The 27,649-nt window shown below is 43.1% G+C and overlaps 3 protein-coding genes across 17 annotated transcripts in view; 2 read left to right on the forward strand and 1 right to left on the reverse strand.

The window, feature by feature from the left end:
- The window catches only part of DNM1L (dynamin 1 like), a 61,114-nt gene extending 57,834 nt beyond the window's left edge, over nt 1-3,280 (forward strand). For all 6 annotated transcript variants that reach the window (XM_073321866.1, XM_073321883.1, XM_073321901.1 and 3 more), the window contains 2 exons: nt 645-804; nt 2,400-3,280. In XM_073321866.1, coding sequence (XP_073177967.1) covers nt 645-804; nt 2,400-2,456 — 217 coding nt within the window. In that variant the 3' untranslated portion in view covers nt 2,457-3,280. The remainder of the gene's footprint in view (nt 1-644; nt 805-2,399) is intronic.
- An 8,044-nt stretch (nt 3,281-11,324) lies between these two features.
- YARS2 (tyrosyl-tRNA synthetase 2) lies at nt 11,325-22,412 on the reverse strand. 2 transcript variants are annotated; one of them, XR_013634951.1, is made up of 6 exons: nt 21,487-22,412; nt 18,460-18,627; nt 17,776-17,931; nt 16,822-16,992; nt 12,001-13,437; nt 11,325-11,890 (listed from the first exon to the last, which is right to left on the reverse strand). XR_013634951.1 is itself a non-coding variant. In XM_073322011.2 (5 exons), exons 1-5 carry the CDS (start codon nt 22,266-22,268, stop codon nt 13,278-13,280), a joined length of 1,437 nt encoding a protein of 478 aa, XP_073178112.2. In that variant the 5' UTR covers nt 22,269-22,412; the 3' UTR covers nt 11,325-13,277. The 2 variants fall into 2 exon arrangements, 1 of the variants encoding a protein (XP_073178112.2); XM_073322011.2 differs by having other exon boundaries at nt 11,325-13,437.
- Nucleotides 21,945-27,649, forward strand: part of LOC140902160 (uncharacterized) — a 74,878-nt gene continuing 69,173 nt past the window's right edge. For 4 of the 9 annotated variants that reach the window (XM_073321950.2, XM_073321989.2, XM_073321960.2 and 1 more), the window contains exons 1-2: nt 21,946-22,916; nt 26,988-27,080. In XM_073321950.2, coding sequence (XP_073178051.2) covers nt 27,071-27,080 — 10 coding nt within the window. In that variant the 5' untranslated portion in view covers nt 21,946-22,916; nt 26,988-27,070. The other 5 variants (XM_073321922.2, XM_073321969.2, XM_073321979.2 and 2 more) reach the window with 4 other exon arrangements.

The raw sequence follows: 27,649 nt of genomic DNA on the forward strand, positions 1-27,649 counted from the left end.
TGGGTCATGGCCAAACTGTGTTTTGGGTAATTCTATTCTGTTTGTCTAAACTCTCCTTGTATTTTGAAATTCCCATCACTTCTTGCTGTGTGGTGCCTTAGAAGCAGCATCGTCCAATGTATAGGGTACTGGCAGGGAATTGGTAGACCTGTGTTCTGTTCCTAGCTCTTTCGCTGACCTGGTGTGTGACCATGGACAAGTCACTGCACTGTGCCTCCATTTCCCTTTTCATCCTTTGTATTGTCTATTTAGATACTAAGAGACAGAACCTGCTGTGAAGAGCTTAGTGTTTTTACAGTACCTGGCACAATGGGGCCTGATCTTGATTAGGGCTTCTAGGTGCTACTGTAATAAAAATAATTTAGGCCTAACAGTTGGTATAGAACCTTTCGGGGTTGTACGTATGGGATTCAGTTGTTCACTTTGAAGTGTGGCCATTTTACAGGCAATAAACTCAGCAGCTGTTGGACTACACACAGTCACTTCACGGCTGTTTAAGACATACGGATGTAAGATTCCTGTCAACATTCTGTATAATTGCTTACATTGGAACATACAGATTTACTCAAACTGCATGTTGACTCTAGAATAGCTAATGCCCTAGCGTTATGTGGCTTGTTTGATATTTTATTTTTTGCTTGCAGTGTGCCAAAGGCAGTGATGCATTTTCTGGTGAATCATGTGAAAGACACTCTTCAGAGCGAGCTAGTTGGACAGCTGTACAAATCCTTGTTGTTAGATGACCTTCTGACGGAATCTGAGGACATGGCACAGCGCAGAAAGGAGGCAGCTGACATGTTAAAGGTATTGAAAATCAAAACACCCGATGAACAGTTAATTAAACTGAAGCATATTAAATCTGCTGGGATTTCAGGTATATAACAGTCTTCAGGTTTTTGCATGCTTTTTGGATTCAGGTCAGTTTTGTTTTGATCTAGTTCATTCTCGTATAGAAGCCCTGCATGAGCAAGAAAGCAATAATGAAATACTAGTAATGTTCACTATACATCATTAATCTAGCTTCTGGAGTAAACCCCAAACACAGCTTTGTTAGATTGGTATTATCTTTCTTTTATAAAGGAGTTTTAGAATAATGAACTTTGTTAGGTTTTCCAGCATACTCTTTTAAAGCTCTGTAACCCTCCCTTGACGGAATTTCCTTTTGAAGGTGGGGTTGAGTCGTCCCCCTCGTTTCCCCCCGCCCCCCAATTCCATGCTTATTTCTGTGAGTCGTACCAAACTATTCTGTCCTAAAGTATCCTGTCCTAAAGGTTTTGATTAGGGACATACTGCTGTGGATTTGGCTGTTACTGCAGATGCTGCACCTGTTTTTCTTGTATTGCAGTGAATTTGAACTCGTCATGAAAACAGTTAAATTGTTTTTTCCAAAGCTCTAATTTTGGGGTGTACCAAATACTGCCAGTTCCATTCCTCTGCACTGAATTGGCATAGAGAAATATGCTTTCTAAAAGATCAAATCAGCACAGTGAGGGAGAAATAGTGTGGGTCAGTTCTCTCATAGAATGCAGCAGGCATTGACTCTGGATGTTTGAGATACCAGACCCCCTAACCTGTCACTGTTCCAGGACTGGATCTAGCAAGTGTAATTTTAAATTTCTGCTCTTTCCTAACCCACATGTTTGAGTCAGAGAGAGAATCTTGTAGAGGGTAAACTCTTAGGTGAATAAGTGATCTGTCTTGTACAGTCCTGAGTGCATTGTTGGTACTTATCATAAACTGGTTTATTTGTTAAGTTTGTTTCAAATGACAGCTGTTTTAAACCTGCCAGGATTTGGACATAGTCCAGTGGTGCATGAATTAGGCAGAATGTAAGTGAAAAGGTTTAAAGGTACAAAATAAGTGCAATTTATACTTTAGTTGCAGAAAGAAACTATTTTATTCTTTATTATGATATGTGGTGGCAAATATCTTTGTAGCTTACCTAAAGATTTATTTATCCACATGGAGTGTTAATACAAATGTACTGGGGCCTTTGGGTAGGTGAGAACATCTTCAAACCAAAAGAAAAGTCTCAAAAAGTTATGACTGGAACAGAATCTTTTTGTTTTAAACTGAGATCTGTTTTGCATGAATTTCTAACTTTCAGTTCTTGGATGAGAGGCTGGCGGGGTGACGTGGCACAACAACTGTGGGCTACAATCTTTACAATACCTTTGTGTTTTTGTCATATTTTGCACTTGTGTAGTATGCACCATCTGGGGATCTGAGGCCTCGACAAATGTTAGTGTTGGAAGGCTTAATTCACTGTCACAATGATCTTGTTTTGTAAAACACTGCTGAATTAACATTGTCTTCCGTAGAATGATCTCCTGGTTGTCATATGAGAAGCAAATAGGGAAAAATTTAATATTTTTTCTTGTGTTTTCCCCTCTGTGCAGGCATTGCAGCGAGCCAGTCAGATTATTGCTGAGATTCGAGAGACGCACCTTTGGTGAAGGTTATCTCTACCAGCCACACTGTTTATATGAGTGGAGAATCCTGATGACTTGAAAATTTGCTAAGCATTGTATACTTGGTAGAATTTTATTTATGAACTCTTATCTGTGTACTGCAACTATGTGTAAATTTGCTCATGTAAAGACAGTTGGTTTGGCTTATGGACAGAAAAATATGCTGTACTTTTGCAAAACAAGTCATATTTAATCCACATAATAAATGGCTCTAAATGTTTCCTTACCAGTTTTCTGGTGCAAATAAAACAGACCAAGTTTACTGTCCTGTGACAGTCTCATTTAAACTTAGGCAAAACCATTAAAGTTCCAGTGCCTGGCTTGCTAAACAAGTTGCCTGTGGGTTAGATGGACAGTGTAGTCTTGTTGCATAGTTTTAAGCTGCTTTTACAATAGAGGTTTAAATACCATGGAGAGGAGAAAGCACCAGGTATTCTTTCATGAGTATACTGCATGCACCATGGCAAACGGAGATCTGAATTTGATAACTGGCACAGTAAAAATGTCTTCTGTATAAGTATGTGTGCACCCATTTTTTTCAGAATTTTAAAGAAAGCAGCATTATAAAACACATTTTTGAACTAGATAAATGAATTTCACTTTAGGTGAGTTAGCCTGGAACTTTAAAAAACAAACAGGAGGACTTACTAAAGAATTGGTGCAAACCAGTGCATGTGCACCAGAGTTTGCATTTCATTGCTGGAGATGATAATCAAGTGCAAGAACCCCTTCTGGGACCAAACCTCTGGACCATCCACTAGCAAAATTGTTCTCATATAATTTAAAAATAAAATGAATTTCAAAACTGTTGTGGGATAATAAGTGTTTCTTTTAAAATTTAGTTGGACAGAAAGGTGGGATTTTTTTTTAGTTCTTTTCAAATAATTTTGGGATGTATGAAGGCTAAGAGTATCTGTGGAAGAGACAGCAGGACTAGAATGTTTATACCAGAGTCTACTTTAAGTACTGCTGTCTGGGGAAACAAATTTTACTGTGCTGTGAGGAATTTTTCTAAGACAACCCAATTTGTTTTAAGATAAACGTAAGATTGGGAATGAAGTTGATGGTTATTTTCTTCTGGCCATAGCCAGCACAGTGCACATTGATCACACTAGCCTCCTTAAAAGTTAAAATCTTGTTGTACATTATAGCTTCCTACAATTTGAATTTAAACTCCAGCACACTTGCATGTATTTTTTTCACACAGATTTATTTATTTGATAAAGTCGAAATGTTCACGATGCTGTTCCTGATGTTGTTTCTCTCACGTGCACATTTAATTGTAGAAGAATTAAATAGACATCACTGTCCACATTTTTATGGCTCTTCTCTGTGTATCAGGTATATAGTAAAACTGGTTTCTTCTCCCACACACAGAGTTCCTTCACTATTTCATCACTTAACAGAAACTAAATTCCTGTTTGAGCTGCTAAAATTTTAAATGTACAAACCTGATCATTTGCAAACATTTAAGGGACTAGTTTACAATAATGGCTAATTCCCAGTTTTCATTTATCACTGATACATTCACACTGAATTAAGATCAACAGATGGAAACAACATTATTTGGCTTAAGAATCCTGTCTCCCTAATATGCCACCTTTAAATTCCACATTTGTAAGCAGTCTAAACTTTACATGTTAAATACCCTATTTAATCAACACATAGAAACCAATTTAGCATTCTTAATTACCAGGGAAAAATGCTTTCTGTGTTTCTGGAAACATGAGGCCAAAAGAGGAAGGGTGTCAGACTTAGTTTTCTTACTAATTTAAGCAACAGTTATTTTAAATGCCTTAAACTTCTTTTAATTGGAATCCAATTTTAATACAGTTCAGCTCTCTCCAACTGTACTTCTTTCTTGCCTGTGTCTCCCCATCCACCCACCTATATACCCTCTTGGTTCAGAAATGCTACTTTTCAACATGTTAATGGCTGACAGAGGTTAATCAGTGATTAATTGGCAAATATAATTTAGTCTCACATTAATCGTGAACTTTCAGAAGGTTGCACAAAGCAAATGAGTTCAGCTTACTCAAGAAATTCTCACAAGTGAAAGGTAAACTTCACAAGAAATGATACAGTTGATTAAGTGTTAATTAGCATTGGTGACCTGAATTCTTTTTGGAAATGGTGTGGTAATATTTTGGTATCACTGTAACTTGTAAATAAGCTGAGGATATATAATGATTTGAAAGAAATGAACTTGGTCTGCCATAATCACTGCATATTTTAAAAAAATCAATCCATGCTTTAACATGACTTCATCCTTTGATTAAATAAGCTATAGTGCAGTGGTTCTCAAACTATGGGTCAGGACCCCAAAGTGGGTTGCGATCCCATTTTAATGGGGTTGACAGGGTTGGCTTAGACTTGCTGGGGCCTGGGGCCAAAACCTGAGCCTCACTGCCTGGGTGGTGAGGCTCAGGTTACAGGCCCCCTGCCTCAGGCTGAAGCCTTTGGCTTTGGCCGTCCCACCTTGGGCGGCGGGACTCGGGCAGGCTCAGGCTTTGGTCCCCGTTCTCCCCCCCCCCCCCCCCCCGGGGTCGTATAGTAATTTTTGTTGTCACAAGAGGGTTGCAGTGCAATGAAGTTTGAGAACCCCTGCTATAGTGTATTGATTATACCAAATATGCAACTGTGAATTTTGAGGAACTAGGTGACATACCCATCCCTGTCCGAACTTTCGGATTCTAATGTAGCTATATTTGTACAGCTTTTTCTATATTGGGGTTTGCTCTCCCAGGATTTCCCATCACTAGTTCTAGTGCAGCAGTAGGAGTTTGTGTCAACAGGACTCGGGTGGTTGCTTATGTTTTTAGCAGTCTACAACTAGTTTAAGCAGTGCTAGATAATGGGATGATTAAAATGCCAATAGTCACTGGCACTTTGTCTATGCTAGCACTCTGGTTGTTACTTACATCGATGGAAGAAATGGCATGGAAATTTTAGGGAAAGAAACCTAGTGTAGGCCAGGCTGTAGTTCTTTGGTTTTATTTGGTGGGGAGTAGGGAGGGAGTTTGACTTCATTTCCAACCGTTTCTATTTTTTGCTTTGTGCACATAAACTGTTCTAAGTTTTCTTCCATAGAAACCTAAATCTGTGGAAATGAAAGTCTAACACCTCTTGAGAAATGTAATTTAACATTTGTTCATCAAGAACAGCTACTATTTTTGCACACCTTGAACAAATCCATTATTCAATGAAATTACAATACTGGCATCAGCGAGTAATCAAGGGAGAAAAGTTAAAGAAATAGAAATTTGACATTTAATACCTGATGTATGTATGTTACTACTGTAAATAAAACTGATAGTGTGAAAGACTTGCACATAGCTTTCATATCAATAAATTACTTTTTTTAAGTGGTCAGTTTTAAATTTTACTTATGCAGGGGTAGGTGGGAGTGGGATGTGTGTGTATACTTAAAGGCATTATACCCAATCAAATGGATTTTTAAAATACATGTGGTAAACACATCTGAAGTCCTACTTACGTTTATGGGAGCTTTTGCTTTTGAAGTGAGGTGCCAGTTGGGCACCCCTGGAAACTGAAGTCCCTGATAGACACAGCCATATTAAAAGCAGTTTACCTGTCAATATCTGTCTCCATTTAATTTAGAGGGACCAGCTATAGAGGCTGTTGTTTCTGTGCCTAGTAAATCCTTGGTATTTGTTGAGACGAGTGCTAACTGGTGGCTTTTATAAGGTGGATAATAACACTTTCAAACTGGGTTGAGACCAGCTCATATCACATAAACTACTGTAACTAGATGTTACCAACCAAGGTCAGGTCACTTTGAGAGGGAAGGGTTGGGATGAATTAAATTCTGAAGTCTTATAAGCCAACCTAAGAATTTCCAAATCTGTGCTTCATGTTCAAATAGTTTTGCCATCATCTTACTTCCTATTGCTCCTCCATTGCAATACCTATACGAAGTTGAGCACTTCAGCAATTGTAAAGGTTAAGTTGGAATTTCATGTTTTGGATAGCTTAAAAATAAGCAGAAGATCAATGATTTTTCCAAATATTGAGGCTGTATTACAGGCCAAGAGAACCTTCCTTTTATTGAGGCTGTCAAATCCCACTCCAAGGAGTTATCAGGGTGGTCAACTGCTTAATTAGTCCTGAATGCCTACAGTGTGCATCAGAGCTGAGCACCAAGTACTGTGAAGAGTAAGGCTATGTTTATGTCACAGAGGTCATGACTTCAAGAGACCTCTAGGACACTTCCTGCTTCAGTCCCAGGGGGAGGGACTGGAGCTGTAAACCAATGCAGGGACCATGTCAGGGTTCCAGCGACTCCTTCCTGAGAAGGCCCCTGCAGGGTTCTGGTGACAGGCAACAGTCTTGTGTCGGGGGAGAAGAGTGCTCAGGCAAGTGGCTGGGGTGTCCCATTTTCTCTTTGGGAAATATGGTCACCCTGCAGTTTCGAGCCACCTGGGGTGCAGGGGGAACCCTGCAGCTCCCTGCCACCACGATGGTGGGGGAAACCATGGAGTCACAGCAGCCTTGTGTGCTGGATTCTCCCACTTCCCATTTTGTTGTTTTTTTTAGTAAAAGTTATGGACAGGTCACAGCTTCCGTGAATTTTTGTTCATTGCCCATGACATGTCCGTGACTTTTACTAAAAATAACTATGACAAAGCTCTTCACTAAGGCTAAGATTACCATCATACTTTGCTGAGAAGACCATGCACATTTGGGAAGGCTTCTCAAATAGTAAGGATCTGCTTCACCTCCACCAACCAACAGCCCACCCGCATTCACAGAGTTCAGTACAGTAACACATCAAGGAGTTCTGGACACCCTAAACGAGTCTCAACCCAAGACTTGTGAATCCAACCCATGTCCTTCCTGCCTTGTGAAAGAATCATGAACAGCTGGCGCCACTCCTGACCAAAATAGTCAACACCTTTTTCAGAGAATCTTCTCTTCCTCCTTCAAACACTCACTGGTCCAACCAACACTGAAGAAACCCACCCTGGATACTTTAGTCCGAGCCAGCTGCCACCCAATGTTAAACCTCCCATTCCTGAGCAAGCTCATTTAAAAAAAAAAAAAATCTAGCAAAGGGCAAACTACAGGCTTGTGTAACTGAAGTTAACATTCTAGACCCAGCACATTCTGGATTCAGGCCAGGACATAGAACTGAAACTGCTTTAGTCGCACTGATGTACGATCTCTGGTTAATGGGACAGACATTCATTTTCTTCTTGCTGGACCTCTAAAGCATTCAACACTGTTAAGCATGAGATTCTGCTGTCTTGCCTGAGACAGATGGCAGGGGTCCAGGGTAATATGCTAAAATTGTTTGAATCCTTCCTAGAAGAACAGTCCCAAGAAGTAGTGATGGGTAACTGCACTTCTACCACTACACCCCATTTGTGGAGTTCTACAAGGATATATTCTCTGTTCAGTCCTTTTCAACATCTACATGCAACTACAAGGTGAACTGGTCAGATGAGACTAACTCAAGTGGATGATACACAGCTGTACGTGTCTTTCAGCACATTTCACTACATTACTCCCAGTGCTTGGATGAGATCAGCTAGTGGATAATGAACATTTGCCTGAAGCTGAACCGGAGCAAGACAAAGGTGATGCTGGTGGTTAGAGGAAAGTATTTTCAAGAGCTCATAGCCATTGTGCAGTCTCTGTTGGTTGAAGATTTATACCCACTATTGGTCAGTTCAGGAGTACTGCAGTCTAGGAGCACTCCTGGATTCCTTGCTGATGCTGAACTCTCACAGCAGAATCTGCGAGTAACACTTTCTGCCATCTCCACTTGGCTAGAAAATTGTCCCATCTTGGCAACTGAAGACCTAACCTCAGTTATTAGTACCTTTGTCACCTCTTGACTGAATTACAGGAATGCAATATACTTGGGCATAAAGCCTTCAACATTTAGGAAACTCTAACTAGTACACAAATCTTGTAGCATGTCTCCTCAGCAATACAGGCTTCCAGGAACACATCAAAGATGTCCTATGCTCCCTATGATGGTTTCCCATAGAATCTCAAATCAAGTTCAAAGTCTCAGTCCTTATCTGCAAAGTATTCCATGACCTGGGCCAGGACATATCTAAAGCTCCAGGAGGAAGAGCGTGGTCTACAACTATGGCACAATGGAACTTTGTGTAATAAGAGTAAAGCTCATCTGTACAAGAGACAGCTTTCTCCAGGTGTGATGTGAGACTGCAGAATGAACTTGCCCAGGAACAAATGTCACTTTCCACTCCAAGTGCAAGGTGCATTTCTTTGACTGTGCCTTTTTGAATATAAACACGCAACAGGTACATTTTATATATAAAAAGACATCCACTACTAAACTCAACCACTATTCTACACGCACGTCGCCCTCTGAGAAGACAGTGAGAGAACAAACCCGTGACAGAGAGCTCAGAGACAATGGCAATGAGTGTTATAAAAACCTATATTGAATATAGGGGTCAGGGTAAGAGAACTTTTTTTTTAATTATGGCTCTTACTATAGGCGCAAGTGAGTTCAACCGTATTAAAGTCTAGAGAAAAATTAGAGGGAAACAGGTAATGGAAGGCTCAGCAAACATCATCACTCTCTAGTACTAGACAAAGGAACACCAAGGAACCTGCCCCAGCCACCAGAAGACAGTCTCTCCCACAAAATTGAAGGAATTATTCAAACCTGCAATCTCATTTTTTTTCTGTAGCTATACCAAGTACAAACTTCTTGTTACCTGATTTTGAGGACTGACCTGTTCCCCTATCTCGACTATTTGTGCTTCCTCTGTGCAGGTACTGAAGGTAGTTCCAACCTGGGATGGCAGCCATCATTCTTATATTAACATTTATAGTGTGGTAGCAGCTAGAGACCAGCCATACCATGGCCCTATAATCCTAGGCACTGTACAAACTAAAAAACCTGCCTCCCCCCCGCCCCCTGTTTACTGTTGCTTCTGCCCTTTCAAAGAGTATTTCTAAAGCTATATTAAACACTGAATTAGTAGAACAATTTCATTTTTTAAAAATTTATCTAACTATGAATTATACACATAGATCAATTAACCAAACTTTGAGCTAAGAAGAATATAGTCAGGATGAGATGAGTCCCAGAAAGGAAATTAGATTTCCCTTATATTACATTCTGACTTTTCCACCAATGCATGCCAAACCAATCAATGAGAATTTAGATGAAGGAAACAGTGAAGGTGATTTCCTGAATTGGTCTATTTTAGAGTTCTTCATTGCCCTCAAGTCTGGTGCTATTTGCTTTCTGATGTGGCAAAATGACAGTAGTATGACTCCCATTTTGAGGCGTGAAGAGATGTGTTGATTTAGTGTAGGAATGATTCTTGAGTGCAAAGCACAACTTTTGTCTCATGCAATATGCAGTAGGGTAAAGGTCTCAGACTCTCCTTGCTGTTATGCTTACTACGCAAGCAAACGTTAACTGACAGAGTTGAAGAAAAATAGACTTGCATCGACTCCATGGGGTGAGCTGTGGAGTACTTTGTAGTATCAAGGGCAAATCTTAAGTGTGGGAAAGATTTGGCTAGGACTGCTCCAGGAACCTCACAGGTAGGGAGCAGGCAATTAGTGATTTATAATGTTGAAATCTGAAATGATGGCATGGACTTTAATGCTAAAGTCCAGACTATCCTAAAGAAAATAGAACTAGAATGTCTGCTTTCCTAGCATTATTGATTTATATAATACACATGGGAAAATTGGAAAACTTTTTTTTTCCATGTTTATAGAACATCTAGCACAATGGAGCCTTGGAACATGTCTGGGGCTCCTAGGTGGTACAATAATAAATGAGTTCAGATTTTTATACAGATAATGCAGGTGGATGACCTGTGAGACGCTAGAACATCATGATGTACCCTATTTGGGTTAGAAGTTGCCTACTAATTATCAGGTTCAGGTAGAGTAGGGGTATAAGAGGGTCTCTGTATCACTGCATCCAGGCTGCTTGCGATATGTACCGTGCTCTTTGAGGGCTCCATATTAGCAGAAACCCATCTCCTCTTTGCCTGTTTGGACTCAGAATATCACAGAATTCACTATTTTTGCTACACCTATTCTTTGCTGCAAGTAGATGACTGACTTCTTGTCTCTTATCCTGTTACGGTTTGCCAGTAACTGCTTCTTACACTCAAGCTTTCCCTATTAGTGGGAACAAATTAGATTACCATACATGCTTCCCATACTTTTCCATGGTAGCATGGGTTCTGGAAGACAAGAGTCCAGTTTTGTAACTATGGAATGGGGAACTGAAATCATGGGCTGGGTTTTTGGACCTTCTAGAAAACAATGCAATAGCTGCTACTCTAGGAGATGAACTGCTGAATCTGACAATGTGTTTGGTGGGAAAGAAGATGTTAAGCTACGCCATCTGCAGCACACTGTAGGAAGAGGAGGTAGTCTTCAGAATACAGCAAAAACCTTTCAACAAGTTTTGTCAATCATGGACCACATTCAAAACTAATCCGAAGAAACTTCACCATGATTACTTTCAAGGTTTTGTCGTTCTCCACACAGCCTAGCTATATGTATCTCGGTTACTGCTATGTTGTTCAACTCTAATTGTTATGTGCCAGGGTAGGGGGAAGCTTGAAGTTGGCTTCAGTGTCTAGAAAAAGCCCTGCATGGGACTATTTTTTAAATCCCCCTTCTGCTCCTGCATTGTTTCTTGCATTTTTAGCCCACTCCCACCCACAAAAACATTAGCTCCCCAAATCCCAAGAGACAGATTTCCCCCATACTATTAAAAAAAAAAAAGTTATATAATTAGAATTAAAACAAAAAATCTTGCCTAAACCATGTAAAAAATACTTTAATATAATAAATTGCAATGAGGGATAAATGTGATGTCTAAGTACTAAAGCTTTTATTTAAAAAACAAAAAAATCTTACTTTACGTTGCTAACATTTTATTTATGACAAACTGCTGATGACACAGTGCTCTTTACCTGCGCCTTCTCATAAGGCAGAGGTACGACAGCAGCCGCGGGATCCCAGTCCTGCTGCAGAACTCTAGTGCCTCGAAGTTCCTTTCGATCTGCCATGCAAACTTAATTCCCTGTGTTAAAATCATTTTAATTCCCTAGGCAGTGTAGCCAAGCCTATGCCAATGGCTCTCCCTTGCTGACGTAGGCGACACAAACTCAGTGGAAAGAGGCTTGAGTATGGGAATGAAAAGTATTTCATGGTCCTAGAGTTTTGGGTCTTTGCACTACAGGGTCTGACTAATTACCTCCTCCCTTTTTCTTATCAACATTACTGGTAAGTGAACTGGAGGGAAGGCACATGGGTTTGGTTATGGGATCTGTCATGTGGGATAGCTGGGCTGCTGCTTTTGTGCAGAAGTGTTGCTTTTGTGTGTTGTCTGTATCCAAAGAGGCCAATTTATGGGGTCCACAATGTCACTGCTCCTGTGGAAAACAGGACAGCTTGCTTATTTGCATTGCAACAATATCTAGAGGCTCAGGTACTATAATAGATAGTACATACACAAAGATGGTCCCTGCTTCAGACAGCTTACATTTTAAGTGAGGCTCAGCCAGTCTGCTTTTATGTTGCGTCTCTTATGTAACTTGCCTGATGAAAACCAGATCTGCCCAGGAAAAGATCTCTATTGTCTTCAAGCTTGAGCTTGTTTTCCCCTGCCAATTTACGTAGACTGCTCTCTCAGGGTGAAGTCAGCTTGGCCAAGGATTGCTCATTCTGCAAGAGGACTCTGGTGGCTCTCACTTCCAATAGGTTGATGGGCTAGAATTTCTCATTCCTTGATCATGTTCCTAGGTCACGCACAAGAGCCTCCATTGGTATTCATCAGCATCTTGGGATCCAGGTTGTGGAAGGAACACATCCACTATTACATACATGGCTTCTGGCTGCCCCTGAGATCAGCTATCTTCATAAATTGGTATTTTTACATTCTTATACATATCCTCTTTACAACTGTTCCAGGAAAGATGCCGTAGGAACCGGTGTAATTTCTCCAGTGGGATAACTCCTATGCAATCGGGTAGAAGTTGCAGGTGCTAAAGACAAACTACATCTAAGCAAATCCAACATCAGATATGTCATTCTATCCTTTACCCACACCTCTTCTCTCCACTCACCAAATAGTCCATGAGTTTAGGCTTCTAAACATTTCTGTAATTTAATGTTTCCTGATGGGCTGAACAGCTACCTTCATCTCTTCACAGCTCACCTTTTTGGATAAAAGTTGATTTGAACTGGTTGAAATGAGAGCCCTGTTTAAACTTTCAAATTCTGTTACTATTCAAAAACATTAAAGTCTCAAACTAGAACACAAAACACAGCTTTTCTGGAGGGGATAAGGTGGGGCAGGGAATAAATGAGTTTTTCATAACCCTGACAGCAAATGAGTAGACTGCCTTCTGGGACATATTTATTACACTGAGAATTCTGTTTTGGGGAACTGGTTCTGTGAATGATGACTGCTCTATCCCCAAAGGAATCCTGAGGTAGACTAGTTGGAATATTTTGCTCCGAGTTTCTTTACTGTATTCTTCACTCCATGACTCATAGTATGTAGCAAACCTCTCCAATTTATTAACAGTCAAAATTAAAACAAATACAAAATTATTCATCTTCATAAATTTAGCTGCTTTTATTTGAACCATGTGTAGTAGGTAGAATCTCACATTGTGAGAAGAACGAGACAAACTACTCTCCTGTTGTGCTGTTCTTGTGAGAAGTGCAATATGCACAATATAGAAAAGACAAGGTAAAATAGAGGCTTTGGGAAATTTAGTGTGACAGTATGTTTTAATTTGGTATTTCCTTTTGTCACAACTGCAACCATTTTATAATGTAGAAGTTTTTCTTTCCAATCCTAAGTAGTGACACTCCATTCTTGAGGATATGCTGCCCAATGACAAGAACAGTTTCAGGATTAGTTACTTGAATGTAGTTTATAGAGACTCCACCATCTGTAATCTTCCGGTACCTTGAAATAAAACAGTAATTACAAGATGAAACTGATTGATTGTTGCTAACTGTTAAACATTCAGTTTAGAAAAAAAAATTACTGTATTAATGTTGGTGCAGGAGACTGGACAACTTGGGTAGTTCATAATGGAATATGAAACCATTTGCCTCTAGGTCACTTATTCAAGTTCATTTCAGGTCAACACTGACTGGTATCAGTCATGTTCCTAAAGGATGCACCAATCCCCACCTCTGGCAATATGCTTTTGTTGAGAGGTGAGGTAAAGGAAGAAACTGACTCTACTGCTGTCTTTACATACATATACAACACTACAGATAAAATGATGGGGTCTAAATTAGCTATTACCACTCAAGGAAGATCGCTGAATCATTGCGGATAGTTCTCTGCAAACATCCATCCAATGTGCAGTGGTAGTCAAAAAAGCTAATAGGATGTTGGGGATCATTAGGAAAGGGATAGATAATAAGAAAGTATCATATTGCCTGTATATAAACCTATGGTATGCCCACATCTTGAATACTGCATGCAGATCTGGTTGCCTCATCTCAAAATGATATATTGCAATTGAAAAAGGTACAGAAAAGGGCAACAAAAATCGTTAGGGGTATGGAACAGCTTCCATATGAGAGGAGATAAGACTGGGACTTTTCAGCTTGGAAAAGAGATGACTAAGGGGAAATATGAGGGGTCTATAAAATCATGACTGGTATGGAGAAACTAAATAAGGAAGTACTACACAAGAACTAGGTATCACCAAATGAAATTAATAGGCAGCACGTTTAAAACAAAAAAATGGAAGTATTTCTTCATACAACACAGTCAACCTATGGAACTCCTTGCCAGAGGATGTTGGGAAGGCCAAGACTGTAACAGGGTTCAAAAAAGAACTAGATAAGTTCATGGAGAATAGGTCCATCAATGACTATTAGCTAGGATGGGCAGGGATGGTGTGCCTCTGTTTAGAAGCTGACTCTATACCAGTTCTGTTCATTCCCTCTGAAGCACCTGGCATTGGTCACTGTCAGAAAACACGATACTGGGCTAGATGGACCATTGGTTTGATCCAGGATAGCCATTCTTATGTGCCCTTCATCATTCATGGCTCTTTATTGCTGGTGCAATGCACCAGATTAATTCACTTATTTCAATATTTTGCTCTAGCAAATCAATTCTCTTGATGACTCTTTTTCACTTCTTAGTGCATTTGGAATTCATGCGTCATTCCTTTAGAACTCTAGAGAACTTTGTATGTTCTGGTGCACAGTAAAACCATACCAGACTTAGTCATTTAATGAAATTTAGCAGATAGGAACATTCTACAACTCAGATCAATAGTGTGAAGGTATTTTAGCAGCACCATTCAGACCTATCAAATTACTTTAGATTAATTTATAATGACAGGTTTCAGAGTAAAAGCAGTGTTAGTCTGTATTCTCAAAAAGAAAAGGAGTACTTGTGGCACCTTAGAGACTAACCAATTTATTTGAGCATGAGCTTTCGTGAGCTACAGCTCACTTCATCGGATGCATACCGTGGAAACTGCAAGAGACATTATATAAACACACAGATATCATGAAACAATACCTCCTCCCACTCCACTGTCCTGCTGGTAATAGCTTATCTAAAGTGATCATCAAGTTGGGCCATTTCCAGCACAAATCCAGGTTTTCTCACTCTCCACCCCCCCCCCCCCCAAACTCTCTCTCCTGCTGGTAATAGCCCATCCAAAGTGACCACTCTCCCTACAATGTGCATGATAATCAAGGTGGGCCATGTCCAGCACAAATCCAGGCTTTCTCACCCCCCCCCCCACCCCAGAAGTCACCTACTACAGGACAGGCCTAACAAAGAAAATAACAGAACGCCACTAGCCATCACTTTCAGCCCCCAACTAAAACCCCTCCAACGCATTATTAAGGATCTACAACCTATCCTAAAGGATGACCCAACACTCTCACGGATTTTGGGAGACAGGCCAGTCCTTGCCTACAGACAGCTCCCCAACCTGAAGCAAATACTCACCAACAACCATACCACACAACAGAACCACTAACCCAGGAACTTATCCTTGCAACAAAGCCCGTTGCCAACTGTGCCCACATATCTATTCAGGGGACACCATCGCAGGGCCTAATAGCATCAGCCACACTATCAGAGGCTCGTTCACCTGCACATCCACCAATGTGATATATGCCATCATGTGCCAGCAATGCCCCTCTGCCATTTACATTGGTCAAACTGGACAGTCTCTACGTAAAAGAATAAATGGACACAAATCAGATGTCAAGAATTATAACATTCATAAACCAGTCGGAGAACACTTCAATCTCTCTGGTCACGCAATCACAGACATGAAGGTCGCTATCTTAAAACAAAAAAACTTCAAATCCAGACTCCAGCGAGAAACTGCTGAATTGGAATTCATTTGCAAATTGGATACTATTAGTTTAGGCTTAAATAGAGACTGGGAGTGGCTAAGTCATTATGCAAGGTAGCCTATTTCCCCTTGTTTTTTCCTACCCCCCCCCGACATTCTGGTTAAACTTGGATTTAAACTTGGAGAGTGGTCAGTTTGGATGAGCTATTGCCAGCAGGAGAGTGAGTTTGTGTATGTGTGTGTGTCCCCCGGAAAAAAAAAAGGGGGGGGGGCGGGGGGGTGAGAAAGCCTGGATTTGTGCTGGACATGGCCCACCTTGATTACCATGCACATTGTAGGGAGAGTGGTCACTTTGGATGAGCTATTACCAGCAGGATAGTGAGTTTGTGTGTGTGGTTTTTGGAGGGGGGTGAGAGGGTTAGAGAACCTGGATTTGTGCAGGAAATGGCCCACCTTGATTATCATGCACATTGTGAAGAGAGTTGTCACTTTGGATGGGCTATTACCAGCAGGAGAGTGAGTTTGTGTGTGGGGGGGTGGAGGGTGAGAAAACCTGGATTTGTGCTGGAAATGGCCCAACTTGATGATCACTTTAGATAAGCTATTACCAGCAGGACAGTGGGGTGGGAGGAGGTATTGTTTCATGATCTCTGTGTGTATATAATGTCTGCTGCAGTTTCCACGGTATGCATCCGATGAAGTGAGCTGTAGCTCACGAAAGCTCATGCTCAAATAAATTGGTTAGTCTCTAAGGTGCCACAAGTACTCCTTTTCTTTTTATTAATTTATAAGTTAAAGTGACGGTAGTGTGTTGTACAACTTTTACACCTCTGCTTTTCTCCCACCTCAGTCTGTAGCATCAACACCTCACTAATTGATTTCTCAGATGGATGACTACTAGGTGTTTTGATATAACTGAGGACTGAACAAACCAGAAATTCATTTCTAACAGAAGGTCTGCAAGTGTACAACTGCAGCCCATATAACAAACAAGTGGAACATACCCACTAGGTCCATCTGGAATGGCATTGGCTTTGTGACACAGGTCAAGTACACTCATTCCAGGTTCAAGCATCAATTCAGCAAATGGAGCTTCTCTGAAAAGTTCCTGTAATTCTTGGTCAGACATAGCCTCCAGTGCCTCCACATTGCTGTAATACAGTGCTTTCGTACATCTAAAAAAAATTGTGGTTAACTAAATTAGGGTTCTCCTGTTTCCTTAATTAAAATTTTCTCCCCACGCATCTTTTTATCATAGTAGCCTACCTTCCTGCCCGCGCCCCTCCCCCCCAAGTGAACTGAAACCCTTCAAACCTTGTCAATGCAACTCAAGGATAACAGTATCTGCAGAATTACATAACATATGCCTTTCTCCATTTTGTTGTCCTCCTCTCCCCCACTCAACTGTTCATGAATAAGGCTACGATTTAATCACTGGTACTTTTACTAAAGTCATAGGTCACGGGCAAGAAACAAAAAAAGTCACAGCCTGTATCATAAATACCCTGACTGAATCTTGGGAGGGTGGGGGTGAGTCTGGAGGGCCCACAGCACCAGCTGCCGGGGGTAGGGGGGGGAAGGGGAGTGGGGAAGCATCCTGGGGGTCCGGCCGCCGCTCCAGCTGCCTGGGGACTGCTGGTGGGAGCCACTGAGCTGTGGCAGCCCCTGCTGCCCCCAGGTCCAGCCACAACAGCCACTGCTTAGGGCCGCCAGAGCAGTGGCCAGTGCAGCTCCCGGGCCGCTCCAGCAGTGGCTGGCTGCAGAGCCGCTCTAGCAGCGGCCAGTGTGACTGTCCCCAGGGCCAGCTGCTTGGGTGGCCCTGGGGTCAGCCGCACTGGCCGCTGCTGAAGTCACAGAGCCCTATTCATGAACGATCCACACAGTGCCTCCCTCTGGTCATGAAGAGCACTTATCCTAAATAAGCCCGTAACTGGACAGACAAATTAGTAAAACTTTACCTTTTAGCAGATTCCAGACCTTCTTTTCCATGAACAAGCTTAGTTACTTCTGCAGCAAGTCGTTTTTGAGGTCCCCACTTTTCAGGTTCTTTAGCATGCATTTCCATCATATGCTCAATCTCCGGAAGAGGAAGGAAAGTGAAGAGTTTCAGGTACCTAAGGGCAGGGAGGGAATTCTTTCATCTCTACATTGGTCAGTATATTAGATTTCCTTTCTATCTGCCATGCAAACTTAATTCCCTGTGTTAAAATTATTTTAATTAATCCAGATTGTAGATATTCTACTTTTTCAGACCTTTATTTCTGTTTGCAAAGTTAGGACAAACCATGTTTTCTAGATTATTTCCTCAAGTGCATACTCATACACTTTCATGGTGGTGTCCCCAAGCCACTTAAAACTCAATGGTCCACTTTTCTGATGCTAACTTGTGATGCATCTACCAGTATGTGTGAATAAATGAAGTGCTAATGTCATGTACATTTATTAATCTGATGTACGTTATTTAATTAATAAAGATATTTTCAAAAGAGTAACTTGCATGATGATAGTGGAAATCCATCTTACTGCGTGATCTCATACTGTATCTATCTGTATAAAACATAGGCACATTTTCAGTGCTGCTGTTATATAGCGTTCTCTGGAGCAAATTTTGTGAGAAGTGAGGTTTAAGAAGAACTACTTACCTTTCAACAGTGCTATCTGGCTGTCTAACAAAAAACTGATACAGCTCAAATGGAGAGGTCCTATCTCTGTTTAGCCAAACTGCATTACCAGCAGACTTTCCCAATTTATCTCCAGTGGTACTGGTAATAAGAGGCACGGTGATTCCAAACACATCTTCTCCCGTCACTCTGTGGGGAAAGAATCACAATGCATTAAAATCATATTGCTTGGTAAGCTTAAATGTAATTTGTACTTGGAACTAGTGGTCCTTCTGAGCTGCTTCTAAGCCTTTCACAAAGTAATTAGATTATACTAAAGTACATTTTTAAAAAAATCTGTCTTGTGAACTCACTGCCACTAAATGTTTGAGGCGACAATATTGGTGGGATACAAAATAAGCTATAGTTTTATATGTAATAATGAGACTATCCACTTAGGTTTTTAAAAAATTAGAAGTGATATATATAAGCCTCAAGCTTCAGGGTATAAGACAACTAGTAGCTAATAAGAGGTAAGGAAGAAACTTTCTCTGTTGGCAGGTTATTCCATAACAGGGAATTTGGCAGGTTCTTCTGAAGCATTTGGTTCAGAATACTACATTAAGATGCACTAAATGTCAATTTTGATGTACTATAGCAGGGGTGGCCAACCTGAGCCTGAGAAGGAGCCAGAATTTACCAAGGTACATTGCCAAAGAGCCACAGTAATATGTCAGCAGCCCCCCACCCTGCTCCCAGTGCCTCTCCGTCCCTCCTTCCCCATGCCTCCCACCCGCTGCAATCAGCTGTTACGTGTTACGTGGTGCGCAGGAGGCTCTGGTGGGGAGACAGCGAGGGCATGCCAGGCTCGGGGGTAGGGGGTTGAGCACTGAGCACCCCCCGGCACATTGGAAAGTTAGCATATATAGAGTTAGCATACATAGGCTCCAGCCCCGGAGTCAGTGCCTTTGCAAGGAGCCGCACATTAACTCCTGAACATCTGCATGCGGTTCCAGAGCCACAGGTTGACCACCCCTCTACTATAGCGTATTGTAGATGTTCTTCTATGTTCAACGTAACTTGTACAATAACTTTGAATGTTGTCTAGCTTTTTGAGAAGTGCCACGGCAGCCTTTATTTCCATTTCAACTACCAAGACAGGCTAGACCAAGCAGTCTGTTTGCATTTCACTTATTAGTACAGCAGCAACACTCCACCACCATTGGTATCTGCAGTTGTTCCTTAAAAGCATTTTTCACTTGCCTTTTCTCCTCTACTTCCACTTATCTATTGCAGGGCATGCTGCTATAAATCTCACAAACAGTCTTATATCTTGGAGAGAGTCAGAGATGTTTAGAGGCCTCTTCTGTTCTTAACAGGCTAGTTGTTGCCATGATAAAGATTGCAATTACTGAACGTTAAATGCCTCCTGGTCTTTTATTATAGATTAGAGACTAACCAATTTATTTGAGCATAAGCTTTCGTGAGCTACAGCTCACTTCTTCGGATGCATACTGTGGAAAATGCAGAAGATGTTTGTTTTTATACACACAAATCATGAAAAAATGGGTGTTTATCACTACAAAAGGTTTTCTCTCCCCCCACCCCACTCGGGTGTCTTGATAGTTGAAATGGAAATAAAGGCTGCCGTGGCAGTTGGGGTGGGGGGAGAGAAAACCTTTTGTAGTGATAAACACCCATTTTTTCATGATTTGTGTGTATAAAAACAAACATCTTCTGCATTTTCCACAGTATGCATCCGATGAAGTGAGCTGTAGCTCACGAAAGCTTATGCTCAAATAAATTGGTTAGTCTCTAAGGTGCCACAAGTACTCCTTTTCTTTTTGCGAATACAGACTAACACGGCTGTTACTCTGAAACCTGTCATTATTATAGATTGTGACTTTAAAAAAAAAAAAGTCTGAGCAGCATTTCAATGCTGCTCCCTCAAAGTCTCTATATCTCAGGCAACCTGACAATGGAGGGTTGTATTGTCACCCATGCACCCAAGAGTTGTTACTACTTATATATTAGAGATGTTAAAGAAAAATTATCATTTTTCGTTTGGTGGAAAACTTGTTGAAATTTTGGAAAATATTGACCACTTTAGCATTACCAATCCTTGCAATTTTATCAAGTTTCATATATGCTAGTTTACTTAACACCCCAGGTGCTGGAACCAAATAAGTGTGAGACTCTCGGCTTTCATTTAAAAAATAAAAATTTCTAGCCGTCATGGTTACAAGGAAAAGCTTGAAAGTGTGATCCGTGTGTCTCTAAAGACAAACACCCACTGTCTTCTTTTTATTTTTTAAATAATTTAAGCCAATATTAACTATTTGAGGTCTGACTCATTATTTTTGAATACTTGAGCTTGGCCATCCTGAGTTTCTTGCATTACTTGAAGAAACAATAAGGGAAAAAGCTTGACCCCTCCAGTATTTTAATATCACCCTCATCATTGTCACACCTGTGGATTAGCATGTGTGAAGCAACAGGCTTGAGCTTGAGATAGCCACCTCCTCGCTTTTAGATGACAGGTCCCAGCCTGCTAGGTGCCACAGGCCACTCGGCACAAGATGGCACCTAGCAGGCTGGGACCCATCATCTCTCAGGGGCTTCCAGTGCCCAGCCCTATGAGAGGAAGCAGTCAGCTATGCTTCTGCAGCCCAGGGCAATCTGGGACACGTGGTCTCTCTGAGGCTGCCCGTCTCTGAGAGAAATGAAGTGGGAGGCCACGGTGATGCAGCTTGTGCTGGCACCTATCAAGGGCTGTCGAGCCCAATGAGATGAAGTGGTTGGACATACTAGCGTAGCCCATGATGGCACCTGGCAGGCTGGCCTATCGTCTCTCAGGTTGCCATCCCTGTGAGCGATGAAGCTGGTGGCCACAGTGGGGCAGCTCACGTTGGCACCTCAGAGGTTGCCAATCCTGATGAGATGAAACATCTGACCATGCTGGCGCGGCCGGTGGCAGGCCAGCCCCCCTCATCGCTCAGGGGCTGCCCAGAGACGAAGGCGGAGCCCGCTGGTGCAGCCCAGTCACCCCCCTTGTCCCGCCGCCCGTACTTGGTGACGAGCTCATATCCGGACATGATGTTGCCCATCTGGTCGGCTCCCCCGAGCTGGATGCGACAGCCGTGGTGTCGGTGCAGGTGCAGGAAGTCGTAGGCCTGCAGGGCCGGGTAGAGGAACTCGGCCAGGCTCATGCCCTCGGCGCTGCGGAGCCGAGCCTGGCAGCTCTGCCTGCTGAGCAGGGTGCCCATGCGCAGGCGCCGCCCGACCCCGCACAGGAAGCCCACCACCGGCTCGCGCCCCAGCCACCACGCGTTGTCCTGCAGCATCACCTCGCCCAACCGCGCGCCGCCCGCCGCGGGCCAGAACAGCAGGCGGTGGTTCTCGAAGAGCCTCCGCAGCCCCTCGCGCAGGCCCAGCGCGTGCGCCCGCGCCAGCTCCTCCGGCAGCGGCTCGCGCTCCTTGGTGCGGCCGCTGGGGTCGCCCAGGCGGGCGGTGGCCCCGCCTACCAAGGCGATGACGTTGTGCCCCGCGCGCTGAAAGTGCAGCAGGCCCATGACGGTCAGCAGGTGGCCGACGTGCAGCGAGTCGGCCGTGGCGTCGAAGCCGCAGTAAACGGCCTGCGGGGGCCGGCCCGGCTCCAGCAGGGCGGGCAGCCCTTCCTCCGCGCCCTGCGCCGGGAACACCTCCTGGAACAGGCCCCGCTCGCACTGCGCCGCCAGCAGCCTCTTGGCGGCCGGAGCCCGCTGCGGCTGGTGATGGATCCGCCGGGAGAGGAGCCCGCAGAGACCCGCGGCCCGGCGGCCCCCCACTCGCCGCAGCGTGGGCGCCGCCATCTTGGCTGGCGAGGGCGGTGCGCGGGACGCTGGGGACGAAGAGTCTGACGGAAGGGGGGCTCCTCCCCGCTTGTCGCCGGAGCGGGCACGGGCACGGCCGCGGGGCCGGGCTCCCGGGGCCCCGCCCTCTCCTGGGCCCTGCGTAAGAGCTGGGTACAGCAGCCCCGCCTCCGCCCCACCCCGTGTTCCGCGGCTCCTGGCGCCGCCCCCCCCTCCGGGGCCGGTTTCCGCCTTTTTTTTTTTTTTTTTTTGCAGCCCCAAGCGGGGAAAGTGGCGGGCGCACGCTGCGCGTGATCAAGGAAAAAAAATCCCGTTGTCAGAGAACGACCCTGTGCGCCAGCTCGGATTTGCAAAGCCTCCCGCCGTGATCCCCTCGAGCCCGCTGTTCGTCAGGCCCGCCCAAAGGGCTCCTCTTTTCTGGACTCACTCCCTGGCCAGTTTCATTTTTCCAGGCCCACGTGTTGTTAGTTACATACGTTAAAATTACTGGCGTTTTAAACGCTTTCCTTTTTCTTAAAATGTGTGTTTTGTTCTTAATATTTGGATTCAATGACACCACAGTCTGATTTGATGAAAGTGATTAGACATACTGGACAAAGTGGTTGGCTGCTGTTACTGGGGAACAAGTGCTGGCTGAACCTGCCAAAGGTGAGAGATTTCAGAGTAACAGCCGTGTTAGTCTGTATTCGCAAAAAGAAAAGGAGGACTTGTGGCACCTTAGAGACTAACCAATTTATTTGAGCATGAGCTTTCGTGAGCTACAGGTGAGAGAGACTCTGCTCCGGCTAGAAAAAGAGAAACTAGGGTCCCCCCTCCCGCCACTGGGCCATACCTAACCAAAATGACATGCTTCTGGTTCAGCAAAGCACGTGCTTATTTTTAAGTTTGTGAGTGACTTCCTTGAAGCGATTAGGTAAGTACTTATGCGTGTGCTTAACTTTAAATTGGCGTCTAGAAAAGGGCAGACGGGTTGCAGACTCTGTCCCTATAGGTACCTTGAGTGGCAGGTGAAGTTCTTTACCTACATAAAACAAGATATTTGAGGTAGTGGGGCATGACAACGTGTTAAACAGTTATATTTGTGACAATGAGTTGAAAAGGAAGTATGGAAAGACTGTACTAATATAAAATAACTCTCAGTGCTAAAAATGTTGCAATTTTATGTATCCAATGATTTGTTATACTGCAAAATAATAAAGCAAAAGCAATTTAGCTCAGTGGTTTGAGCAGTGGCCTGCTAAACCCAGGGTTGTGAGTTCAATCCTTGAGGGGGCCATTTAGGGATCTGGGGCAAAAACTGGTGATTGGCCCTGCATTGAGCAGGGGGTTGGACTAGATGACCTCCTGAAGTCCCTTCCAACCCTGAGATTCTACAAAATTAGATGTAATTTGTGGCCTTGGGATGCCTCATGAATCCTTTCCAGTATGTCATTGTAGACTGTGGAACTGCAATACTGATTTCCTATGGAAACTGATCAGCTTTAGGGAGTCACCTCTACTCCTGAATTTATTTAAAGTGTAATAAGATTTCACTAACAGTCCAAACCTGGTTGGTGGGCCATCTTTGGATACACAGTCCCATGAAATAGGCTTCACTTATCCCTGTTTCTGTTATCTTCCTGATCACTTTGCTCCCACTTTCCTTTCAAGACATGCTCCAAATACCCTTTTCTTTACATTCCCTGCACATTTCCACTGGTTCCACTCTATTTCATCTGTCATGTGTTCTCTTTCTACACCTACCACATTTCTGACCAGGAACTCAGGTCTTTTAGGAATGGTTCTTCCGTTTTTTTCCCCCCATGGGAATTATTTCTTTGCTTTTTGCTAGGTGACTTGCACTTACTCTACTCAGGTATCTGATTTTTTTTACACCACTTGTCAGCTCAGACATTAACTAGAACATATTGGAAAGTTCCTTTTAAAAATTCAAACTTAATTAGGATCTTAAGTATTCTCTCTTATGGATACCACAATCACAATGCTTTATTTGTAGCTATAAGGTTCTTGAAAGAGGCTTCCATGTCTTCTGAGCCTTGGCACCTTTTTGGTAAAAGCAATTTCATTCATATATTAAATGTGGAATGGAATGCTTATCAGACTTAAAGACTCTAATTATTCTTAATCTCTTTTCTGAGGGAAGGCAAATGATTTATAATTTGTCTGCACTACCAGTTACATGAATTAATGAACTGAACTTTGCCATGCTTTGTGTTAAGCTTTATGGCAGGTCTGAATCAGGTAACATACTCTATCCACTCAAGTCATTCTGTGGGCTTATCAGATTGAAAATTTGATTGAAGGCTGAACTTTAGTATTGACTTTTTTTTCCTTATGCTGGTTAGAGCTGGGAGGGAGTTTGGGTGCAGGAGGGGGTTTGGGGTGCAGGATCTTGGAGAGAGTTTGGGTGTGGGAGAGGTGCGGGCTCTGGGAAGGAGTTTCGGTGCGGGCTCTGGGCTGGGAAGGAGGGTTGTGTGCAGGAGGGGCTGTGGGGCATGGGGCTGGGCCAGGAATGAGGAGTTTGGGGTATAGCAGGCAGGCTGCCCCAGGGCTGGGGGCCAGAGAGAAGGACTCCCCACCAGCAATCCCCACAGGAGGGGGGCCCCTCCCTAGCACAACATTCAACCAAGCCCCCCAGGCTGCTGATCAGGAGGTCCAGCCAGGATAAACCTTCCTCCATGCCAGAGTTGGCTCAGTCACCCGCTGGGAGCGGGGGGGCGCAGCTGCCATGTGCCTCCTCCCCACCTTCCTCTGCAGACACAGCAAGCTGCCTCAGCCTGCCCCCGACACCACTCCCTTGTAGCAGACTGTGGCAGTGGCCATTGAGGGAGCGCAGCAGGGAGCTTCAGGGGGCAGCTGCCCACTGCCGAGGGCTGGCAGGGACAGCCAGGGGAGGCAGGTGGGGCTGGGGGGAGAGCCCTGGCCCTGAACATTGGTGGAGCTAGGCCCTGAATTTGCTGAAGCCTGGGCACCATGGGCCCATACAACTCACCAGCCCTGCTGTCCAGTTCATCACTCCATAGTCAGAGGTGAGGAGCAAGTCACTTGCAAATTAACATGGGGGGGGGGGGAGGAGGGAGGCAGAACTTTTTTTCTAGAGATGTGCAGAGTACAAGAATAAAGTGCCCTCTGGTTCATCATTTCAAAGGGCATTTTTGGAGCTTATCTTCATACCCTGCACTAGTCTGGTCAACTTCCATTATTTCAGAGAATTAATCTTGTTTAATTAACACTGTGTATTTTAAATAGTTGTGACAAAGCACTGTCCTTGTCTCTGTGGGTCCCACATTCCCTGGCAGATTTTACTAGCCTCAGAGGCTGACTGTGACCCTCCATGTAGCCCTTCTCTTTTTAGGGGCAAGGGTCACAGCCGCCTACTGAGCCATTTTCATCACAAGCCAGCAAGGGAGGGGAGAAGAAGCTATCCTCCCTCACACAGTCTCTGTTGTCTCCCTGATTAATCAGGGGGGAGTCCAGGCCTGCCCTCTACTCCGGGTTCAAGCCCAGGGACCCTAATAGTATCAGCTATGATAGCTGACTTTTTTTGAAACAGGACACACACAATTCCCTGAGCTACTTCCCCAGAGCAGCTTCCCCACTTCTTTGAGATCCACTTCACCCTTACCTCAGGGCCTCCTTCCTTATACCTGATATGGTTTGTACTGCTCAGTCTCACCAATAGTGCAACTTCCTCCTCCAGCTCCTGACACCCCACCTGACTAACTGGGAGGTTTTTAACTAGTTTCAGCCAGCCCCGATTGGCTTCAAGGTCCCAATCAACCTAGCTGTCTCCACTGTTTTCTGGAAGGATCTTAATTGGCCCCAGGTGTCTTGATTAACCTGGAGCAACTGCCATTTGATTACTATGGTAACAGGGATTTGTTTAGCCTGGGGCTAATATACCTGTTTCTTGCTACTTTCTGATAGCCATCTGGCCTTGCCCCTTCACATAGTACACACAGCATTATGAAATAGGATTGACCTATTACAACATCATCAGGAAATAGTTTGTGATCACGACAAATAAATGAACTGAAAGTAGTTTTTAAGTTTCACTTCTGCTCTTTAAAAGCCTTTTAAATGTCTGTGAAGCAAATGCTCTTAGTAATAGAGAAACAGGTAAGAAAAGCATAAATTTACTCTGATATTAAATGGCTTTTTATTTAGATGTTTAGAATATACAAAATAAAGTTTCTTTCAGTCACCAATAGTTAACAATTCCTTTTAAAAAAAAGTAGAAATCGGTGTTAATTACACAGAAGAAAATGGAGACGACACACCAAAATGATGGTGCAATATTTATTGAATGTGTTTCATCTGCTTTGTGAGAAGTTGAAACATCAATGTTATTTTTCAGAGTAGCAGCCGTGTTAGTCTGTATCCGAGTACTTGTGGCACCTTAGAGACTAACAAATTTATTTAAGCATAAGCTTTCGTGGGCTACAATCCACTTCATCGGATGCAGTATACTTGAATTAATCCAATTACAAGGAAGGGCTCAATTCTCTTATTTTTTTGAAAGTTTATTTTGCTGGCGAACAGTATGAGGCTGTGATATTACATGTCAAAATTTTCTGTTCATGTACCTTTCATTCATATGGAGGAAAAGCGTTTATTATGCTGTTTTAGAACACATTTATAAGCACAATGAAATTATATTTTTTCATATATGTATGATTTTGATTCTGGACATAATGATATAATCTTTCTTTACCACAGTGATATCAGATGAAAGAAAGAGGAAGGACGGAAGGAAGAAATTGTTAAATATTTTCCAAAGGAAGAGACTTTTACAGTCAGACATGGAACGGGGTTTGTATTTCTCTTGGCTTACATTTTGAGCTGATTAATAGAAGAAACTGGTACCCAGTTAAACATATTTACACATTTGACAATTGGGCTCTTCCTAGTAGATCTGATGTGCAGATCCCAGCTGCTTATGGATGTGCAGGACATTTGTGGCAGCCCAGGTCTATTATTATTATTTTATTGTTTGTTTATTTGTATTGTGGTAGCACCTAGGGGCTCCAATCGTAGATCAGGATCACAATTACTTCTTCTTGCTGCCCACCTATGAATGGTGGCTGCAGAGGAAATAATAGTAGGGATGTACAACCTCATGGGAAGGGACCCACAGGTCAAGGCCTACACGATTCTTAGTAGAAGACTGGGGCCTTACTATTTATAAAGCAATGTACACAATATGGGGTCTTAAAATGGGTAAAATATGATAAACAAAAGATAGTCCACGAGGCCTGAGAACTATGCAGTTAACGAACAAAGTGATAGGTACCATTGGTAAGTTTGATGAAAGATGTGGAATATTTGTAAGAATCAATTTCCAATGTAATTTAAAGGAAAAAGTGGGTGGAATAGAAAAT

The sequence above is a fragment of the Lepidochelys kempii genome, chromosome 1 (genome assembly GCF_965140285.1).
Source record: "Lepidochelys kempii isolate rLepKem1 chromosome 1, rLepKem1.hap1, whole genome shotgun sequence".
In the NCBI taxonomy this organism is placed as follows: domain Eukaryota; kingdom Metazoa; phylum Chordata; order Testudines; family Cheloniidae; genus Lepidochelys; species Lepidochelys kempii.

What these genes read in the sequence shown, in the direction of transcription:
- YARS2 (XM_073322011.2), bottom strand. Translation starts at nt 22,268, where the DNA reads ATGGCGGCGCCCACGCTGCGGCGAGTGGGGGGCCGCCGGGCCGCGGGT. An exon ending in CCAGATAGCACTGTTGAAAG is followed by an intron (nt 17,932 to 18,459) that starts GTAAGTAGTTCT and finishes CCCTGCCCTTAG; the next exon opens with GTACCTGAAACTCTTCACTT. An exon ending in GGTCTGGAATCTGCTAAAAG is followed by an intron (nt 16,993 to 17,775) that starts GTAAAGTTTTAC and finishes AATTTTTTTTAG; the next exon opens with ATGTACGAAAGCACTGTATT.